Here is a 22,502-nt window from a genome sequence, read left to right on the forward strand (position 1 = left end):
CTTACAAACTATTTGCACCTTACAAACCCACTGCCGCCGCTGGGATGCCCCACCTCCAGACTTATGTTGCCAGCGAAGCACCCGTTTTTGCACTGCTGGGATTCCCCTAAGGCTCCCCTCCATGGGAAACCCGACCTCTGGACTTTCGTGTTTTTGTGATGCTGCAGGGGAATCCCAGCAGGGGAATGCTAGCAGCGCAAAAACGGGCGCTTCGCTGGCAACGGAAGTCCGGAGGTGGGGTTTCCCAGCGAGGGGAGCCTCAGTGAAATTTCAGCATCGCAAAAACACAGAGGTCCAGAGGTGGGGTTTTGAGGACTTCGGTGTTTTTGCAATGCTGTGATTTCACTGATGCTCCCTTCACTGGGAAACCCCACCTCCGGACTTCTGTTGCCAGCGAAGCGCTCGTTTTTGCAATGCTGGGATTCCCCTGCTGGGATTCCCCTGCAGCATCACAAAAACACAGAAGTCCGGAAGTGGGGTTTCCGATGGAGGGGAGCCTCAAGGGAAATCCCAGCAGTGCCAAGACGAACGCTTCAGCTGGCAAAAGGGGTGAATTTTGGGCTTGCACGCATTAATCACTTTTCCGTTGATTCCTATGGGAAACATTGTTTCATCTTACAAACTTTTCACCTTAAGAACCTCGTCCCGGAACCAATTAAGTTTGTAAGACAAGGTATCACTGTATACTCTAGGCTATGAATAAAAAAGAACCTGTAACAAAGCTAATGAAATTTATTTTATGCTTTTGGAATCTATAAATGACATTTCTGAGTTTATTGCATACCCCTAATCTACTAAAATAAATCAAATTAGGAAGTAAATTTAATCTGGCATAATTTGTTGATAACAAGGTTATGATTTCAAACCTGTTGCTTGATCATTCTGTCCAAGGCTTTGCCCAAAATTAACATCCAGCTAACAGTCTGTAGTTTCTTGGGTTCTCCTTCTTCCGTTTTGAGAAGAAGGTGACAATGAATACCAATTAATTCTAAATAAAATATAAAGACATAAAGCAGAGGTTGAAGCATCTTGGGGATCATTTTTCATCAAAAAGAAAATATTTCTTTACCTAAGATATAATTCACAAAGGGAAGTGGAACTGATGATGGATAGTTTGGAATGATGCTTCGGAAATGGGAGGGTTTTATTTTAATGGAGAAGTTTATGACCGAACACATGAAACACTGAGGTTTTGAATCACTATGATGCTGACTTCTACTTTCTGGGCAAAAACAAAGACCTGAGCAGTTTTATATATAAACATATAACACTGCAATATATGGATTGGATGTTCAGTAATAGTAAGGGAAATTGTATCTCTTTGAGGCGAGGAGAGGCCAGGCACCCTAACCCAAACCCTTGACATGAGTGATGTCAAGATAGCCACCTTTAAGCCAGTCACATGACCCTTAACCCGACCCCCAGTCACCTGATCGTTATTTTATTATAAGGGTTTTAAATTGTATTTTTCAAACTTGGATTTGTATGCTGCTTATGTTGTTGTGAGCTGCCCCGAGTCCTCGGAGAGGGGCGGCATACAAATCTAATAAATTATTATTATTATTATTATTATTATTATTGTTGTTGCTGCTGTTGCTGTTGTTGTTGTTGTTGTTGTTATTATTATTATCATCAGGAATATCTGACATTTTTGCGGCCTTAAGTTTTCTTTGGGGATGTATACGGTATGAAATGCATTAGCCACAGAAAAACCAAGTATGAAATATGCAATAGAAACATAGAACATAGAAACATAGAAGATTGACCTCCTGGTCCATCTAGTCTGCCCTTGTACTATTTTCTGTATTTTATCTTAGGATGGATATATGTTTATCCCAGGCATATTTAATATTCAGTTACTATAGATTTATCAGCCAAGTCTGCTGGAAGTTTGTTCCAAGGATCTACTACTCTTTCAGTCAAATAATATTTTCTCACGTTGCTTCTGATGTTTCTCCCAACTAACCTCAGATTGTGTCCCCTTGTTCTTGTGTTCACTTTCCTATTGAAAACACTTCCCTCCTGGACCTTATTTGACATATTTCAATGTTCCGATCATGTCCCCCCTTTTCCTTCTGTCCTCCAGACTCTACAGATTGAGTTCATGAAGTCTTTCTTGATACGTTTTATGCTTAAGACCTTCCACCATTCTTGTAGCCCGTCTTTGGACCTGTTCAATTTTGTCAATCTCTTTTTGTAGGTGAGGTCTCCAGAACTGGACACAGTACTCCAGATGGGGTCTCACCAGCACTCTATACAGCGGGATCATAATAAACTGCCAATAAACTACCAGTTGAAGAATAATTACACACATTTATTTCTTTGTCGTCACTTAAGTTTATTCGAAGAACCCCAAGTAAGACAAATACAGGGTAAAATGACCTTTTGAGAACAAAGTCAACTGCAACCCACCTTCAGATGAATTGTCCCTCAGATATTTCACGTGCCTTTCTTTGCAGTGTTACAGCAAAGTGAACATTCCTTCTGTACTTGTTGCCTAGTCTACCCCTCTCCCCCAGGAGAAATGTACACACACACACAAGACTAATGATCCCAATATTGAGTTCAATTCAAACCCAGACCATCATTATAGAGTTCAGCATCCAAACCCATTCATCTCCAGCGCAACCCTGCAATTAAGTGGAACGACCCAAAACCCTGGGCACTAAAACAGCTCTTTATGTTTGAAAGTGACATCTGTGACTAGGGAAAGGGTTGAAGTTTGGAGATTTTTCTGGTCAGAGTCCACTTGCTGACATCATGCAAGGAAAACGCTGATTGGCCGGTGGAGGGTAAAAATAGTGTACGTATCCCGGTAGGTTGTCCAAGAACAAACAGATGCTCTGTTAAATCTCTGTCCCCTGACTCCTTGGAGACGACTGTCCATCCTGCAGGACTGCAGCTTGGTAAGTGACGGGCAGTTATGTTAGTTCTTTGCAAGCAATGAGGTTTCTGACATGGCTCAATCCATGCCATTCTCAATTTTTGAACTTCTGATTTTAAGATTATATTTTGCTTTGCAGATACGGATTTCTTGTGCACTTTATTTATTTTTATTTATTTATTTATTTGTCAAACAAGTATAGTACATATTATAGTACATATTAATATATTGCTGACATCATGCAACTTCTGTTTTTAAGATTATATTTTGCTTTGCAGATACGGATTCCTCGTGCACTTTATTTATTTATTTATTTATTTATTTTTATTTATTTATTTATTTATTTATTTGTCAAACAAGTATAGTACTATAGTACACTATAGTATTATAGTACACATTAACATAACCTAACATAACCTAAGTAGAACATAGTAATAGAAAGGATAATAAGACAGTAGGACATGGACTTTAGGCACATAAGTGCACTTAGAAAAGGGGAGAGGTCAATAACATAAGGTTGAAGATTTTGGGGTTGGGGGAAGCAACAACAGAGTCAGGTCATGAGCTCCAGGTGGTGACCACTCTATTGCTGAAATCGTATTTTCTGCAGTCAAGTTTGGAGCGATTTACATTCAGTTTGTATCTATTACGTGCTCTTGTGTTGTTGTTGTTAAAGGTGAAGTAGTCACTGACAGGGAGTACCATACGATGTATGATTTTATGAACAACAGTTGAATCAGTTCGGAAGCAAAGTTAAATCACTTTGCTTCCGTGATTTAAATCAGTGATATATTGTGCCACTTATATTTTGCGTGCTTTATTTCTGTCAGATTAATACGGCTGGGATTTTACACTGTACCAATTTATAACAGGGGAGGCAGTCTGGTTTCCTTCTCTTAAAACTGCTTAGATGAATTTAATTTAAAATGATTTCTTGCAAGAATTAGTAATCGAGTTGTTGAAGCATGGAACTCATTACCGGACTCTGTAGTGTCATCCCCTAACCCCCGACACTTTACCCTTAGACTATCCACGGTTGACCTCTCCAGATTCCTAAGAGGTCAGTAAGGGGCGAGTACAAGCGCACTAGAGTGCCTTCCGTCCCCTGTCCTATAGTCTCTCCTACATCTCATATATCTTCTCTACTATATCCTCTATAAGCTTCATTGTGTGTTATTGTGTATAGGACAAAATAGATAAATAAATATAAATAAATAAATAAGAATTGGGGAGAGGGCATGGTGATGGAAAGCCAAAAGACAAAGAGATGCTTTTAGAGAGTCAACATTATTATAATAAAGAAATTTGGTGTTTAGTCAATGGAACTTCTTATGCATTAACTTATGGAACTTCTCCTGCATTAACTGTATTATTGTTATTTTAGATTCTAACTATTAGATTTGTCATTATCCGCCCCGAGTCTACGGAGAGGGGCGGCATACAAATCTAATTAATAATAATAATAATAATAATAATAATAATAATAATAATAATAATAATTAACGAAGTCCCAAAGATGAGGCAAGTGGTAGCCTTCTAAAAATTACTAAACATCAACATTTTTCAGTTGGCACAGTCCGTGATCATAGGAATTATGGTACTATCCATCGGGGGGGCCAAATTTGGCCTCCCCATCTTTGATGAATAAACTCCTAAACATAATTCTCTATAATGCAGATAGAGACGAACCTAATACATTTCATAGCCCACAAAATTGCTGTTCAAATGTTCCTCGGTCATGAAATTATTACAGGGCCCAAGCAAGATCATCTGTCTGCTACCCAAAAATAATGCACATAACATGGAATTTGTAGCTTAGTATTCATGTTGTAGAAGCGAAAGTATAAATATGGATGTCACCAATTAAATATATTGTTAAGTTACGCTTTGGGATATTTTCTAGAAAGGTTGTATATATGTAAAACTAATCCTTATATTTACTTATACAGGTTCATCATCCTTTATACACTATGCTTGACTGAATTTTATTTCTTTCAGTTGGTGGTTTAAACACAAATTGTAACAAAGGACATTAGGTCTGGATTAGCTTGGCCCTCTTTTAACAAGGTTTATTCCACTTACTGATACTTTCAATTAAATAATCTTCTGTCATCTTCTGTCGGCTTTCCAGAATTGGAAGTTTGTTTTAATGCATGTGTATATCAAAGATACCAACCCTAATGAAGCTGGCGAAATTGTTTCAGGGCAGCGTCCTGGATAAATTCTGAAAATTAATTTTTAGTTTTTAGCAACAGAGAAATGATACGCAATTATTCGTCTCTTGTGTTTCTTAAGACTCTGAGATCTGGAATATTCTTTCTCAATTTGAAACGCTGCAGATATTTTCAAAAATGCTGATTGGAAATAAATAAATAAATAAATAAATAACCAGGTTGTGCAAATCTATTCCACAATTTAAAAAAAAGAAATCTGTTATTTCATGAAAAACAAAGCTTGGCAGTCCCTCTCCAAAAATATATATTCCATAATACCTCCTTAGCTATCCTTCCCTGCAGGGAGGCGGAACCGATTAGGTTGTTCCGCCCCAGACGCCTGATGGATCCAGAGGGTTTTCAGAAGGCGCTTGGGGTTATTCCAGGTACACTCATCCACAGTTCGGCAGAGTCTTTGGCTGGGGCCTGGAACAAGGCTGCTGCAGAGGCTCTTGACCGAATTGCGCCGTTGCGACCTCTCCACGGCGCTAGACCCCATAGAGCTCCATGGTTCAACGAGGAGCTCCGGGAGTTGAAATGCCAGAAGAGATGTCTAGAGAAGCAATGGAGGAAGAGCAAGTCCGAATCCGATCGAATACTTGTAAGAGCTCATATTAAGACTTATAAAGCGGCGCTCAAGGTGGCAAGATGCGCGTATCATGCCGCCTTGATTGCATCAGCGGAATCCCGCCTGGCCGCTCTGTTTAGGGTGACCCGCTCCCTTCTTAACCAGGGCGGAGTTGGGGAGCCCTTGCAAAGTAGTGCCGAGGATTTTAACACGTTTTTCGCTAATAAAATCGCTCGGATCCAGGCGGACCTTGACTCCAATTGTAATACAGAGTCGACTGACAACGAGTCAGTCGAGGTGACTGGGGCCCGTACTTGTCCATCTGTCTGGGAAGAGTTTGATCTGGTGACACCTGATGAAGTGGACAAGGCCATTGGAGCTGTGAGTTCCGCCACCTGTTTGCTGGATCCGTGTCCCTCCTGGCTAGTTTCGGCCAGCAGGGAGGTGACACGGAGCTGGGTCCAGGAGATTGTCAATGCTTCTCTGGGGAGGGGTCCTTCCCGGCTCCCTACAAGGAGGCATGCCTGGGATAAACATATATCCATTGTAAGATAAAATACAAGAAATAGTATAAGGGCAGACTAGATGGACCCGGAGGTCTTTTTCTGCCGTCAGCCTTCTATGTTTCTATGTTTCTATATAAAAGTCAGGAAGGCCAGCATACTTAATATTCCAGCCTATTATTTTCCCTACAACAACCCTGTGAGGTGGATTGAGCCAAGAGAGAGTGCCAAATGTATAACCACAACTCTCAGGTTTCTGGTTTCTAGGCTAACATCTTAACCACTATGCCAAGCTCACCCTCACTTAAATATAAGTAGAGAATGGCCAATATTAAAAATCTTTCCCTCTTATTAATTGAAGGTCTGCATAATTCACTGATGAAATCAATCAATCATTTGTCAAGATCCTACAAGGAGACCAAATAGATATATTTCTGGTATTATATGAAAGAATTGTAGGAATTGTCTATCTTTAATATCTTCCAATTTTCTTTATCTTCCTATTTGGAAATATATTTCCTTTTCCTTTCTTTTTCAGACACCAGCAAAATGAAGGCGGCCCTGCTTTTCCTCTGTATTATAGGAATCACTTGTGCCTTTTCCGTGAGTAAAAATAACAATATTTTATCTTGGCTGGGACATATTGTATTGTGGATATTAATTTTAATGTCCATTCATTGTGTCATTACTATAAGGATTGGGTTCTGGATCCTCTGGCTGCTAGTTTGTTCAGGGTTGCATCATGCGCCCGTCCCCACAGCTATCAACAAGCTCAAACTCAACCCTGACAAGACGGAGGGGGTGTGGGTTTTGCCTCCCAAGGACAATTCCATCTCTCCATCCATTACCCTGGGGGGGATTATTGACCCCTCGGAGAGGGTCCGCAACTTGGGCGTCCTCCACGTTTTCACAGCTGCTCGCTAATTGCTTTGTGTTTGTTTATTGCTTTTCACTGCTTTCAAGTCTGTTGCTGTGAAAGTGTGCCCTTTGACTGTAAAAAGGGTGTTTTGCTTTTCTTTTCGATAAAAATTTTTCAATTGTGCGTGTTTGAATTCATACCTTTGCACCTAATTTGGGGCTTGTGCAGTTAAGCCCGGCAGAACGGATGGATGGATGGATGGATAGATGGGAGAGAAAGGACAGGATAGCCTATTACAGAGAGAAGGTACCTAGCTTATCTAAAAAAAATTATTTAATTTTTAAATTGATTTTTATAATACCAATATATCAATGAAACGTGCACACATATATAACAATGTGCTCAGTCTTCCAGACAACATTCATTCCCCTCCACCAAAATGGGGGCATATTTTCTATAAACCATTTTCACTCAAGAGCAATATATCTATTTATATATTATAAAGTAATTCTAATTTATTCCTTCTAGCTTGGTCTCGAATTCTTCTGACCGCATATCCTCTTAACTTGTCCCATTGTCCCAACGGTTCCCACAGATCAGTTTCATTGGCCGAATTCATCCTCTTATCCATAATTTCAAACTGGATATGATCCACCATGTACCGATACCAATTTTGTATTGTCCATTTTGTCGCATCCTTCCAGCCTAGGGCTCTTACCACCTGAGTGCTTTCTAAAAACATAAAAACATAGAAACATAGAAGACTGACGGCAGAAAAAGACCCCATGGTCCATCTAGTCTGCCCTTATACTATTTCCTGTGTTTTATCTTACAATGGATATATGCTTATCCCAGGCATGTTTCAATTCAGTTACTGTGGATTTTACCAACCACGTCTGCTGGAAGTTTGTTCCAAGGATCTACTACTCTTTCAGTAAAATAATATTTTCTCATGTTGCCTTTGATCTTTCCCCTAACTAACTTCAGATTGTGTCCCCTTGTTCTTGTGTTCACTTTCCTATTAAAAACACTTCCCTCCTGAACCTTATTTAACCCTTTAACATATTTAAATGTTCCGATCATGTCCCCCCTTTCCCTTCTGTCCTCCAGACTAGACAGATGGAGTTCATGAAGTCTTTCCTGATACGTTTTATGCTTAAGACCTTCCACCATTCTTGTAGCCCGTCTTTGGACCCGTTCAATTTTGTCAATATCTTTTTGTCGGTGAGGTCTCCAGAACTGAACACAGTATTATTCCAAATGTGGTCTCACCAACGCTCTATAGAGCGGGATCACAATCTCTCTCTTCCTGCTTGTTATACCTCTAGCTATGCAGCCAAGCATCCTACTTGCTTTTCCTACTGCCCGACAACACTGTTCACTCATTTTGAGACTGTCAGAAATCACTACCCCTAAATCCTTCTCTTCTGAAGTTTTTGCTGCACTATGTTTAGGTTATAGCTGAATGCTCATGATAAAGCAATGGAGTGTAATTATTCATACTCCCCAAAAGTAGTGATCGTATCTTCTTCTTCTATGGTAAAGGAAGAAATCCTATTCATTCCTGCAACTGAATTTTTTGTCAGTTAGCTATGCCATCTAGTGGGAAATAGTATGAAAAAGAATTGTATATATTGTTAATATCAGTCTCTTGCCAGATCGCATAATGTGGACCAGCATTCCATAAATATTAATATTTCATCAGGAAATTGCACAAGTCTTGATTAGCAACCCTTCCTTATATTCAAGCCTATTTGCTATATAACATAAGTACAAATTAGCATCCTAACAGTTCCTTGGAATTTTACAGCAGTCACTCATTATTTTGGGGCATCTGACTTAAGCTGTGATAAGCATACACAACAAATGAATATACGGTATTTAGACTGTAAGACTTTTCTCCATCAGTTAATAATAATAATTTATTAGATTTGTATGCCGCCCCTCTCCGAAGACTTGGGGCGGCATACAAGTTCATTTTAGGTATGTGCAAAATGGATCAATTCAAAAACAACTTGGGAACAAATGGATGAATTTTGCACCTTCTGTCTCAACTTCATTACCATGCTTAGTATGGGTGAACAATAGTTCTGTTTTAGAGATTTAATTCAGTTCCCAACCTCTCCTGGAAGAGCTAAAAATAATCCTGCTTGAAATAGTCCAGTTAAAAGAGTCTGTCTCATATAAAGTAAAATCATATACTTCTAAATAATAATAATAATAATAATAATAATAATAATAATAATAATAATAATAATAATTTGCCCAGGTTTGCCTGGTGCGCCAGTTGTGGCCCTATCTGGACCGGGACTCATTGCTCACAGTCACTCATGCCCTCATCACCTCGAGGCTCGACTACTGTAACGCTCTCTACATGGGGCTATCTTTGAAAAGTGTTCGGAAACTTCAGATCGTGCAGAATGCAGCTGCGAGAGCAATCATGGGCTTTCCAAAATATGCCCATGTTACACCAACACTCCACAGTCTGCATTGGTTGCCAACCAGTTTCCGGTCACAATTCAAAGTGTTATAAAGCCCTTCATGACATTGGACCAGAATATCTCCGGGACCGCCTTCTGCCACACGAATCCCAGCGACCAGTTAGGTCCCAAATGTCATTTGGCGGGACCCAGGGGAAGAGCCTTCTCTGTGGCAGCCCTGACCCTCTGGAACCAACTCCCTCCAGAGATTAGATTTGCCCCCACCCTCCTCACCTTTTGTAAACTCCTTAAAACCCACCTCTAGCATCAGGCATGGGGGAAGTGAAACATCTCCCCCCAATATATATATGTGTCCGCATAGAAACAGCCGGCTGTCAGAATCTCGGCCGCGTATCTCTCTCCAGGGTGCTGATTGGGCGCGTTAGCTCAGTAACTCGTAAGCGGGAACTTTCCTCTGTATTCATTGGTAGCTGCCTCAGAAGGCGTGCTGTATATAAGCCTGTGTATTCATGTTTATTCTCTTAAGCCTGTACCTGCCCTGTTGGCACGTTCTTTCATTAAACTGTCATGTTTGATTAAAGGCTGGGTTATTATAACCTCTAGCATCAGGCATGGGGGAAGTGAAACATCTCCCCCCAATATATATATTTTTAGGGCCTATACAGTTTATGTGTGGTACGTTTGTGTGTATGTTTGCTTTTAATAATGGGGTTTTTAGCGTTTCTCATAAATTATTAGATTTGTTATATACTGTTTATTATTGCTGTGAGCCGCCCCGAGTCTACAGAGAGGGGTGGCATACAAATCTAATAAATAATAATAATAATAATAATAATAATAATGATAATAATGGGGTTTAGGATAATAATCAGGAGACAAGTATAGAGACTGACACCAAGATTAAGTTGGCAATACAATAAAAATAATAGCACTTTCTAAAGTTCTCTCTTCTTTTATTGTAGGCAAAACACTTCCGAAGAAGATTTAAGTCAGACGATTCAGAAGAAAATGCTGTATGTTGGCATCATCCTTGGATTTTTTATTTTCCTACTAAGCCCAGCAATTCTGCTCCCACCCTTTAGATTTAATTATTAAAATGCCTTTCTTTTATTCTGGCAGGTGTTCAAGAACAGAAACAGGCATTTTCTTTATAGATATCCTTACTTCTACCCACCTATGAAAAGATTCCAGGTAAATACAATATTTTTTTGAATAATTTTTTAATTAATGTTTCTTTATGACAAATAAAACAAACAACATTTAACATTTAAAGGAGCTGCCATTGCTCCACTAAGCATAGAAGTCTTACTAATACAGAAAAAAAGACTAATTGTGATTTAGATCAATACAGAAAAATAACTCATAATATACTACTATTATATCACATCTACATCAGTATTTCCATTTTAATGTTATAATTAAAATAATTGGAGTAATATTCTACTGTCATTTAACATCTACTTCTGTGTTTCCATTTTAACAATATAATTAAAATAATTAAAATCAATTAATAAGACAAAAAACCTTATCCTTAAAATTTCTTAATATACTACTATACTATAACATCTACTTCAACATTTTCGTTATGATTAAAATAATTAAGATCAATTAATAAGGTTAATAACTTATCCATAAAATTTCAATATCATATTTGTTCAGTGAACACAAGAACAAGAGGACACAATCTGAAGTTAGTTGGGGGAAAGATCAGAAATAATGTAAGAAAATATTATTTTACTGAAAGAGTAGTAGATGCTTGGAACAAACTTCCATCAGACATGGTCAGTACATCCACCGTAACTGAATTTAAACCTGCCTGGGATAAACATAGATCCACCCTAAGATAAAATACAAGAAATAGTATAAGGGCAGACTAGATGGACCGTGAGGTCTTTTTCTGCCGTCAATCTTCTATGTTTCTATGTTTCTAATATTTTATAGTGTTTCTTTCTTCCATTGTTAAGGAGACAAGTGGGATGTCAAAGGACATCCACAAAGCAGTGGTTTCTCATGGCCAAGTTGGGAGTAATGCAGGGGCCTGTTAATTATATGTTTTCAGACATGGGTCATGTAAGGAACTAAAAATTGTCTTCTGGGAATGTTTCCCCAACAGAACAGTGGTTTGGCATCTGTGTTAGAAACAACAGAGGTATTTTTATATTGATCCATGGCTTTGCAACCCTGGACCCCTTATTGTGTCTCTTTCTTGCTCATCTTATTATTCCTTATGGATAATACAAAGATTAACCCTGAACCTCAATCGTTTCCTTAAAAGCCTGGAAGAGATTTAAGTCGTGGCCTCTCCAACCCCAACTTTTGCAAAGAAATAACATTTTTCTGCCTTTTACGGCAGCAGGAAAGAAATTGACATAATCTTCCACGTATATATATTTTTATTTCTTCCCCATAGAAACTTTTTCAATACATTACAAAATACCTTCTATTTGAGTTACAATAAAAAACAGTATCTCATTTGTTAGACATGTATAATCCCAAAAATTAATTTCCAATTCCAAATTATTTACTTTCGGTACATATCAAACTCCCAAACCTCAACCTCTCATTTTGTCTTCGAGTCTTTGGAGAGGGGCGGCATACAAATCTAATAAATAATAATAATAATAATAATAATAATAATAATAATAATAATAATAATAATAATAATAATAATTATTATTATTATTATTATTATTATTATTATTATTTATTATTATGTCAGTACAACACAGCAAACAAGATCATTATGCTGGATTTCGTATTTCATCACCAGTCGGGCGCTTACCAAGCACCTAGGACTGCGTGATGTAGTGGCGAATTATGTTTGCCGATCCCAGTAAAGCAGCTTTTTGCATTTGACAGATGGAGATTTTGTCAATCCCGATGGTTTTCAAATGTCTGCTGAGATCCTTTGGCCCTGCGCCCAGCGTGCCAAGTACCACTGGGACCTCTTTCACGGGCTTATGCCAGAGTCGTTGCAGCTCGATTATTATTATTATTATTATTATTATTATTATTATTATTATTATTATTATTATTATTATTATTATTATTATTTGTCATCTAGATCAGTGTTTCCCAACCTTGGCCACTTGAAGATATCTGGACTTCAACTCCCAGAATTCCAGGAGTTGAAGTCCAAATATCTTCAAGTGGCCAAGGTTGGGAAACACTGATCTAGATAATCAATTTTCTTCTAATTAAATTCAACATTAACTTCCTTTTAACAATGTCAACTCATTATACTTATCATCTTGCAAATCTATATAAGCCGTCGTGCCTTCTTCCACTTCTTATACATTTTCTTTAAAAACAAAAATCCTCATATAACCTTCTCCTAATTAATAAAAATAAAGAAATATAAAAAGGACAAATCCACATACCTATTATTAAATTAAAATTGACATAATCTAAAGTGGCTTATTCAGAGAGCCACAAAGCTCCTAAGCCACGTTTAAGATGGAAAAATTGCCTTTTAAAGGCCTCTTTAGTAAAATAAGCTCGCGGTTTATACGATGCTATCGACACTGAGCTGCAGGGTTTCAAACGGGAATCCTTTAAAAAATTGGAGACGGAAGGATTACTGTGGAATTCAGAGATTCTACAATTAAATTGGTTCCCCCATGAAAATCACCCCTCCCAAGTTCCCATAAACACCAGGCCTTCTATAGATAGTGTGGCAAGCCATTAATTGATCACCAAGCTTGACACTTGCTTTGCTGGTAAGAAGGTCATAAAGAAGGCACCCTGCAATAAATCATAAATACGCCAAGCATCTAAAATTTGATCATGTGACCCTGCAATAGTCGCAAGTGTAAAAAATGGACATAAGTCACTTTTTTCAGTGCCGTGATAATGATAATGATATTGATAATGATAATGATAATGATGATGATGATGATGATGATGATGATGATAATGATAATGATAATGATAATGATAATGGTAATTTATTAGATTTGTATGCCACCCCTCTCCAAAGACTCGGGGCGGTTCACAACAACATTCACTCCTCCACTCAAAAAAAGAATACCCTATGAGACTAGACTTTCAATCCTGGGCCTAGAAAGCCTAGAACTAAGACGCCTTAAACAAGATCTAAGTATTGCCCACAAGATGATATGCAGCAATGTCCTGCCTGTCGGCGACTACTTCAGCTTCAACCACAACAACACAAGAGCACACAACAGATTTAAACTTAATATTAACTGCTCCAAACTTGACTGTAAAAAAATATGACTTCAGTAACCGAGTTGTCGAAGCGTGGAACTCATTGCCGGACTCCATAGTGTCATCCCCAAACCCCCAACACTTTACCCTTAGATTAGCCATGATTGACCTATCCAGATTCCTAAGAGGTCAGTAAGGGGCGAGTACAAGTGCACTAGAGTGCCTTCCGTCCCCTGTCCTATTGCTCTCCTATATCTCCTATACCTTTCTTCTATTCCTATATCTCTTCTTCTATTCTTTCTTAGATATATTTTACTATGAGTATCTCTGCTATAACCTTCATCATGTATTTTACTGTGTGTGTGTGTGTGTGTGTGTGTGTGTGTGTGTATGTCACATGTTCTTTTTGCTGAATTTGAAAATTAAAATAAATAAAAATAAAAATAAAATATATATACCCACTAAATCCCTCATTGTGTATTGGACAAAATAAATAAATAAAATAACATAAATAGTGTACGAATCCAATTATTAAAAAAAATACATTTTAAAACCCTTATACTAAAATAATCACACATAATCATAACTTAAAATAATCACAAAGAATCATAACTTCGAACAGTCACTAAATGAACTCAATGACTACCTATATTCCCGTATTGCCTCTATTTTATTTTTCTGAACTGAGCAACAAAACATCTGAAGTCTGGACACTGAAGTCCTGGAAAAGCTACAAAGACTTGAGTGCCACCATATACATAGGGGAGAAGCAAACGTTGATGGCTTTTCTGTAAATAAGCCTTCACGTTGTTTGGAAGCAAATGTCTCAATTGTCTCTCTTTTTAGTTTAACAGTGACTCATCTGAAGAAGGTTTTGGTGGCAACAGTTCAGAGGAGGAAGAGGAAGAAGAAGGGGTAAGGAATGGGTCTGGTTTTATTCAAACCAAAACCAAGGAGTATTGTTTTTAAACCCTATGCTCTGCAAATACTTATGGTGAAGATTAGTAACTAACCACAAGTTTCTATTCTGGTTTGATGTTGTATTTTTTTAAAGTTTAAGTCATCTAAACAAGCAGCAACCTTGCAGATACAGTAAAAGCTGTCAGAATGGAAGCCTTTCTATTTTTGTCATGACTTACTAGCAACAAAATTTTGGATGGGCCATCAAAAATGAAGACGATTATTACCAAATACAGTGGTGCTTCTACCTACAAACGCCTCAACTTACGAACTTTTCTACATAAGTATGTTCAAGATTTTTTTTGCCTCTTCTCAAGAACCATTTTCCACTTACAAACCCGAATCTCCGAAACTGTAACCGGAAAAGGCAGGGAGAAGGCTCTAAGAATCTCCTGGGAGGAAACAGGGCCGCAAAAGACGGGGAGAAGGCTCTGTGGGGCCTCTCTAGGAATCTCCTGGGAGGAAAAAGGGCTGGAAAAGGCAGAGAGAAGCTTCTGTGGGGCCCCTCTAGGAATCTCCTGGGAGGAAACAGGGCCTCCACCCTCCCTGTGGTTTCCCCAATCGCACACATTATTTGTTTTTTAAATTGATTCCTATGGGGAAAATGGCTTCTTCTTACAAGCTTTTCTACTTAAGAACCTGGTTATGGAACGAATTAAGTTCGTAAGTAGAGGTACCACTGTATGGGATAAATGGTATAAATGGTTGGATAAGAAGAAGAAAGTAAAATAATACAAGTAGTGTTCTGGTCTCCGGCTAAAGCCACTGATAATTGGAATGAAGGATTGCTAAATGCATATATTTGTAAAACACCACATCATCTTTATTTTTCTTTCCACATTGAATCTTCTTGGCACGCAGCACTAATCTCTTATCTTAAAATCAATGGAGCAATAGGTAGTCCAACTTTGAGTTTTCAACACCTTCAGATACATGATTCCATGGAGCTATTGTCTTTCTCAGATCCATATCCGTGGTTTTATTCCAGGCTATGTCCTGCCTTGACATAGGCAGAACTTCAACAACATTTAAATAAATAGTCCTAAAACTGCTGTTATATGGAGGTCACAGAGACCTCTGGTAGCTATCCAAATAGTTTGCTACACCCTGCAATTTTGCAAGTCCTTTCAATTGAGAGGAAAAATAGCTTCAATTTTTCTCAGTATCGCATTTCGACTTATTTTTAAGCATTTTAAACATTAAGGACAGCTACACTGGCATAAATATTTAGGCTGGTCTGACCAGCAGTGTGCTAGAAAAAATATTGCAAAACATGACATTCTGCCAATTTTGTAGAAAGACATTATCGGAGTTCAGGGCAACTGTCCGAGTGCTTGAGATTCAAATTCATCCAGGGTATCTTTCAAACACCAGGTCATGGACTGATGGAATTTATACCACGTGTCCTACAGTACATCCCTCCAAAACTACAATTAAGTATTAATACAAGCTTTGGGGAGTAGTTTGAAATTGCCAATCAAAATTGGAATGCTGCCATTCTTGTTTACAAGGGCAGGGATTCTGCAGGGCAACCTTGGTAAATATTCTGTTTTCCACACCAATTATGATCATAAGCACCAAAAACATCAGAAAGTTAATTGCCCTTTCTAGAAACTTGTAACTTAACTGTTGAGCCAGTTATCTAGGGACTAAGATTTGTATGAGAGGATCTTTTGTACATATTGGTAGATAAGAATTCCAGATGTTTGACATATGGGAAAAATGATCCATCAACCCAGTCATCCCCAGTCTCAGCCATGAATGGGATTTGTTCTTTCAAGACCTGTGAATGAACTATATTCTAATTTTAGGAAAGGTATCAAGCCCCATTTTTACCTTAGATTCAAATATTATTTTTATTTATTTATTTATTTATTTATTTATTTATTTATTTATTTATTTATTTATTTATTTATTTATTTATTTATTTATTTATTTATTTATTTATTTTGTCCAACACACAATAAGGGTTTTAGTGGGTATATATCTATATACACATAGTAAAATACATGATGAAGGTTATAGAGGAGATACTCATAGTAAAATATATCTAAGAAATAATAGAAAAGAAGGTATAATAATAGAACATGTCAATGAAAGAATAGAAGAAGAGATATAGGAATGGAAGAAAGGTATAGGAGATATATCCATTGTCATTTAGTGTCTGGAGTGTATTTGAGATGATGGGATTGTTTGAAGTTGAGGTATGTCCTCCTTTGTATCAGTAGTCACGGCGGCACAGTGGTTAGGGTAGTTCCACTGACTGCCGGCTGCCTGCAATTTGGCAGTTCAAATCTCGCCAGGTTCAAGACCGACTCAACCTTCCATCCTTCCGAGGTGGGTAAAATGAGGACCCAGATTGTTGGGGGCAAGGATTTACAGGCTGACTCTGTAAACCACTTAGCGAGGACTTTAAAACACTGTAAAGCAGTATATACGTCTAAGTGCTATTGCTATTTATAGGCATTGCAGGCGTGAAAATATTGATAGTAAATCTGATAATTAAAATGTTTTCATTTGCATATCTTTTGAAATAATATGCACTGCCATACTCGTATTACTCGCCCCGAGTGTCTGTGGAGAGGGGCGCCATATAAATCTAATAAATAATAATAATAATAATAATAATAATAATAATAATAATAATAATACAGTAATAATAGGCACCCAACTGGTGATGAAATACAAAATCCAGCATAGTAATCTCGTTTGCTGGGTTGTACTGACATAATAATAATAATAATAATAATAATAATAATAATAATAATAATAATAATAATAATAATAATTGTTTAACACCCCAGGGACAGTCAAATGAAGAAAATGAAGGTGGAAAGGGAAGCGAAGAGACTACAGTGGCTCCCACTACAGCTGCAACTGGAGATACGACGACTGATGCAAATGTCGAACCGCCCACAGAGGTGAGCCAGTTATGGGAATTTGGAATAACCCATATCAAATAAAAACAGTGTCATGGTCAAAGAGCTGTAAAACAAGCAGGCAGGCAGGCAGGCAGGCAGGCAGGTAGATATAGGAGGAAGCTGGGCTTCAGAATGCATCATCAGCTGACACCTTTTTGGGTAGACAATAGAATTTGGTGTTGCTAAAAAGTACCTGAAAATTCTTTTTGGTTAATTTGCCTCAATATAGGTGCCAGTGGTAGAAGACCCTCTTCAGAAACCTCGGAAAGAAGCCGGTGATAAGAAGGTAGACAATGCTCCCAAAAAAGGCGCAAAGGAAGAAGACAGTGATGAAAACGAGGAAGAGGAGAATGAAGAGGAAGAAGAGGAGAAAGTAGATGAAAATGGGAGTGGTGCTAATGCCACCAGCACAAACAGCACCCTGGAAGAAACTGGGAATGGTGGTGAGGAGGAAGAAGAGGAAGAAAACGAAGCCACCACCATCCGTCTAACCACCTTGGTCACAACTGTCAACCCCACTGAAAGTACCACAGGTGAACAGGCGCAAGATCAGACCAGCCCTGCAGACACTACCACTGAAAACCCATGGGTGAACGATGGCACCACCACAAACGTTTATGAGCATGGATATGAAGACCAAACTGATTATTATGCCAGTGAGAATGGCTACCCACGAGGAGATACTTTTAGAACATACGAGGATGAGTATAGTTACTACAAAGGGCATGGCTATGATGTATATGGCCAAGATTACTACTATAATCAGTGAAAAAAAAAATTAGCCCTTCCTTGACATGTTGATTATATATTTTTTGCATGTCAATTCTTCACAAAATCTACTCAGGAAAATGCATCACAATAGAATGGTGCTTGTAAAGTTGACGCCTGATATCTCTTACTAGTGCTCACTATGAAAATAGGCTGTTTTAAAAGATTTGTCTTTGATCAATATTCATGTACCCACCATGGATTTGTAAAATGATTTGTTTTAAAGAAATAATCACATTGGCGATGAATATTATTTTGTTGCTGAACATGAGTTTTTCTTTGGATGGTGCTGAACCTGGACTTGTTCCATATTATCCACTTCTTTTTCAGATGAAAATATTATCCTTCAGATAATGTTGTATAAAAGAGATGGCCCATTCTTATATTTATATTAAAGCTGAGCTTTGAGATACACCAACCAGATTAACTCCAAATAAACATAATGAAATAAGTTAAACTTATCAGACTAATTTCATTTCGTTCTGGTTATTTTGTACTGATAAAGATTATAATTATGTTTACATTTGTTACAGATGAAAAATGAATTCATTCCTACTACTACATTGCATTGAACTCTCAGACTACCATTAATAGTGTATCTAAATGATATCCCCATTCAAATATGGACTCTGGTTCAAATCTGTTTAAACAGTATGATCTGCATCCTCATGTTACCCGTGGAAAACTCAAATCATGGTTCCTAGCATATTTTTAAAACTAAGGTTAGTTCTACAAAAGGAGGATGGTGACTGAGTATATCCAAATCTTTAATATGTTTCCCATAATATTTTTGGCATATTCTGTTCTGCTGGCGTGTCCCAACCACCCCTAATTACAGGGTAATTAGTCCAAAAAGACACACACCACACGATAGAAGGAAAACCAGAAGTCTTTATCAACAGAAAAGCAGAAAAAAACCCCTTTTAAATGTCAAAGGGATTTTCTGGTACACACAAGGCACAGGTCAAATGCAATCCAATTTCTCACCCAATACCTTGGAAATTGAGTCCAATTCCAAAAATCCAGAAATTCCACACACAGTCTTGAACAGAGAAACAACAAACCACGATCTTGACGAACTATGAATCAGATAAACTTCCATGAGGCTAAACCAGCATGCTGCTCTTTTTATCTGTAGCACTAATTACAGCAACCCCACCCAAACACAGGTGGCCTCACTTATCTCCTGTAATAATCCTTCAGTTGTTCTCTCCTATGCATCACTCTATGCATGCGTGGGTCCATCATAAGTTCTTGTTCAGAATCCAGGGTTGATAAGGATGATTGATCTCCTCCTGGGCTGTCTGCCAAACTCCCCTCTTCCGTTCCACTCACCCTTCCTTCGTCAGAGGAGACTTCGTTGGGAGATTCTATCGGGAGCAAAACAGGCCTGTGGCACGTGGATGTTTCCCCCACATCCACCTCCACATTCCTTGGGGCAGGAGCTGGGCCAGAGCCAACCACAACATATTCGTACTCTCTTTGATCACAGATCTGAAGATGGTCAACTCAATGTCATTTCATGAAAAATTTCCGAAACCAGACAGTTCATGTTGAGCAAGAGGAAAACATTCTAAAAGTTCAAAATATATAGATGTAATGTTACAGCTTACACCACTTATTAACTGTCCCTTATGAACCACAAGGGATACAGTAGTTTCATTTAAAGATTCACTGTTTTAAAAAATTATGTTTAAAAATTCTTGAAAACTTGCGCAGACACACTTATACAAGACAGGGGTGGGTTCTGGATTTTCCTGCTGTGCACAGCAGGGGGCGCACACTCATGTGCAGTGCTTTAAAAAGCTGTGCATGTGCAGAAGCTAAAAACAAGATGGCGCTGCCTATGGCGCCGCCAAGAGAGCTCAGCGGCCTGGGTCGCTGCTCGTTCCAATGACCCAGGCCACTGAGTTACTACCAGTTCTATAGAACCAATCCAAACTGGGAGGAACCCACCTCTGATACAACATTTGGACCTGGCTTTTATGTTCTGGTCACTGCTCTTCTTAGACTTTGTCTAAGACCATATCAGTCTGGTAGAATATAGAAAACTGAATATAGAGACCACTGTCTTATATTGTCATATAATTAGTTCATTAGCCCTGAATGAATTACTTTGGCGCTAATTAGTTCAGTGATAGTAAACCTTTTTTTCCTCAGGTGCTCATCTTTCCGTGCAAATTGGGTGCTCTGGGGTGGAGCTCCATTTTTGCTGTGGTCCCCCGCCCCCCCGGTCTGGTCAGTAGCCCACCCCTGAAAAGGGTGCATGTTATACTCCCACAAATATGGTAATTGCTCCTTCCTCCTCCTTCCTCCCACCCCCATAACAACAACCCTTTGAGGTGAGAGAAGGTGACTGGTCTAAAGTCATGATGCAGACTTGACTTTTTTAACTGGCATCCAAGATATTGACAAAATTGAACGGGTCCAAAGACGGGCTACAAGAATGGTGGAAGGTCTTAAGCATAAAACGTATCAGGAAAGACTTAATGAACTCAATCTGTATAGTCTGGAGGACAGAAGGGAAAGGGGGGACATGATCGAAACATTTAAATATATTAAAGGGTTAAATAGGGTTCAGGAGGGAAGTGTTTTTAATAGGAAAGTGAACACAAGAACAAGGGGACACAATCTGAGGTTAGTTGGGGGAAAGATCAAAAGCAACATGAGAAAATATTATTTGACTGAAAGAGTAGTAGATCCTTGGAACAAACTTCCAGCAGATGTGGTTGGTAAATCCACAGTCACTGAATTTAAACATGCCTGGGATAAACATATATCCATTGTAAGATAAAATACAGGAAATAGTATAAGGGCAGACTAGATGGACCATGAGGTCTTTTTCTGCCGTCAGACTTCTATGTTTCTATCCTTCTCAGCTCCTTTTAAACATAACTCTGGCACAATATTAAATTCTACCCCAACTGCCATTTCTTTTTCCCCCCACAATAAAGCCTCTTTTTTTGACAATAAAGCCTCTTAAGCTCTACAATAGATATTTATAACCCACCTGTTGTTTATTCAACCAGCTGGAACATTAGATGGTTGCCTTCCACCACAAAACCATTTTGAGGTTAAAAATTGACCCTCCCTCAGTTATCTGTGGGCAAGTCCTAAAAGTAGCCAGATTGAGAATAATTTAAACTTCAACAAGGTGTGCAAACAACTGCAAACAACTGCTGGAGGTATCTGGTCTTCAGAAAGAGAGGACAGAGGAGGTAACACCTTTGTTTCTACTGCCCTGCAAAAAGCTGCTATATCTTCTGGTTAGGTGGAGAGCAATTTGTTTTTTTGAACCTGCAAATGTATGACTATCTTGAATGCTGATTGAAAGGAACTTGAATTAGGCATTAGAATAGAATAGAGTAGAGTAGAGTAGAATAGATTGGAATAGAGTAGAGTAGAGTAGAATAAAATAGATTGGAGTAGAGTAGAGTAGAGTAGAGTAGAATAGAATAGAATAGAATAGAATAGAATTCTTTATTGGCCAAGTGTGATTGGACACACAAGGAATTTGTCTTTGGTGCAGATGCTCTCAGTGTACATGAAAGATACATTTGTTAAGAATCATGAGGTACAACGAGGGGGGGGGCTACGCAGTGGGGTAGCAAAAATGGAGCTCCACCCCAGAGCACCCAATTTGCATTGAAAGATGCTGAAAGAAAATGCAGGGCGTCCTATATAAGCCTCGCTCACAGTGTGGTAGTAAAAATTTTGGTAGCCCTTCACTGGGTAGGACACTTAATGATTGTCATAGGGGTCAAATAAGCAGAGGAAACAATGAATATTAATAAAAATCTTAAGAATACAAGCAACAAGTTACAGTCATACAGTCCTAAGTGGTAGGAAAAGGGTGATAGGAATGATGAGAAAAAAATAGTAGGAATAGTCGTGCAGACTTCGTAAATAAATAGTTTGACAGTGTTGAGGGAATTATTTGTTTAGTAGAGTGATGGCATTAGGGAAAAAAATGTTCTTGTGTCTAGTTGTCTTAGTGTGCAGGGCTGTATAGCAACGTTTTAAGGGTAGGAGTTTAAACAGTTTATGTCCAGGATGCGAGGGGTCAGTAAATATTTTCCCCGCCCTCTTTTTGACTCGTGCAGTATACAAGTCCTCAATAGAAGGCAGGTTGGCAGCAATTGTTTTTTCTGCAGTTCTGATTATTCTCTGAAGTCTGTATCAGTCTTCTTGGGTTGCAGAACCAAACCAGATAGTTAT

General features: G+C 38.4%; 1 protein-coding gene across 1 annotated transcript; it reads left to right on the forward strand.

The window, feature by feature from the left end:
• The first annotated feature begins 6,717 nt into the window (after nucleotides 1-6,717).
• On the forward strand, nucleotides 6,718-18,566 carry LOC139155727 (integrin-binding sialoprotein-like). The gene is made up of 6 exons (XM_070730994.1): nucleotides 6,718-6,771; nucleotides 10,431-10,481; nucleotides 10,588-10,659; nucleotides 14,482-14,550; nucleotides 17,400-17,516; nucleotides 17,746-18,566. Exons 1-6 carry the CDS (start codon nucleotides 6,718-6,720, stop codon nucleotides 18,283-18,285), a joined length of 903 nt encoding a protein of 300 aa, XP_070587095.1. The 3' UTR covers nucleotides 18,286-18,566.
• Nucleotides 18,567-22,502: the final 3,936 nt, after the last annotated feature.

Source organism: Erythrolamprus reginae, unplaced genomic scaffold (assembly GCF_031021105.1).
Source record: "Erythrolamprus reginae isolate rEryReg1 unplaced genomic scaffold, rEryReg1.hap1 H_5, whole genome shotgun sequence".
Taxonomy (NCBI): domain Eukaryota; kingdom Metazoa; phylum Chordata; class Lepidosauria; order Squamata; family Dipsadidae; genus Erythrolamprus; species Erythrolamprus reginae.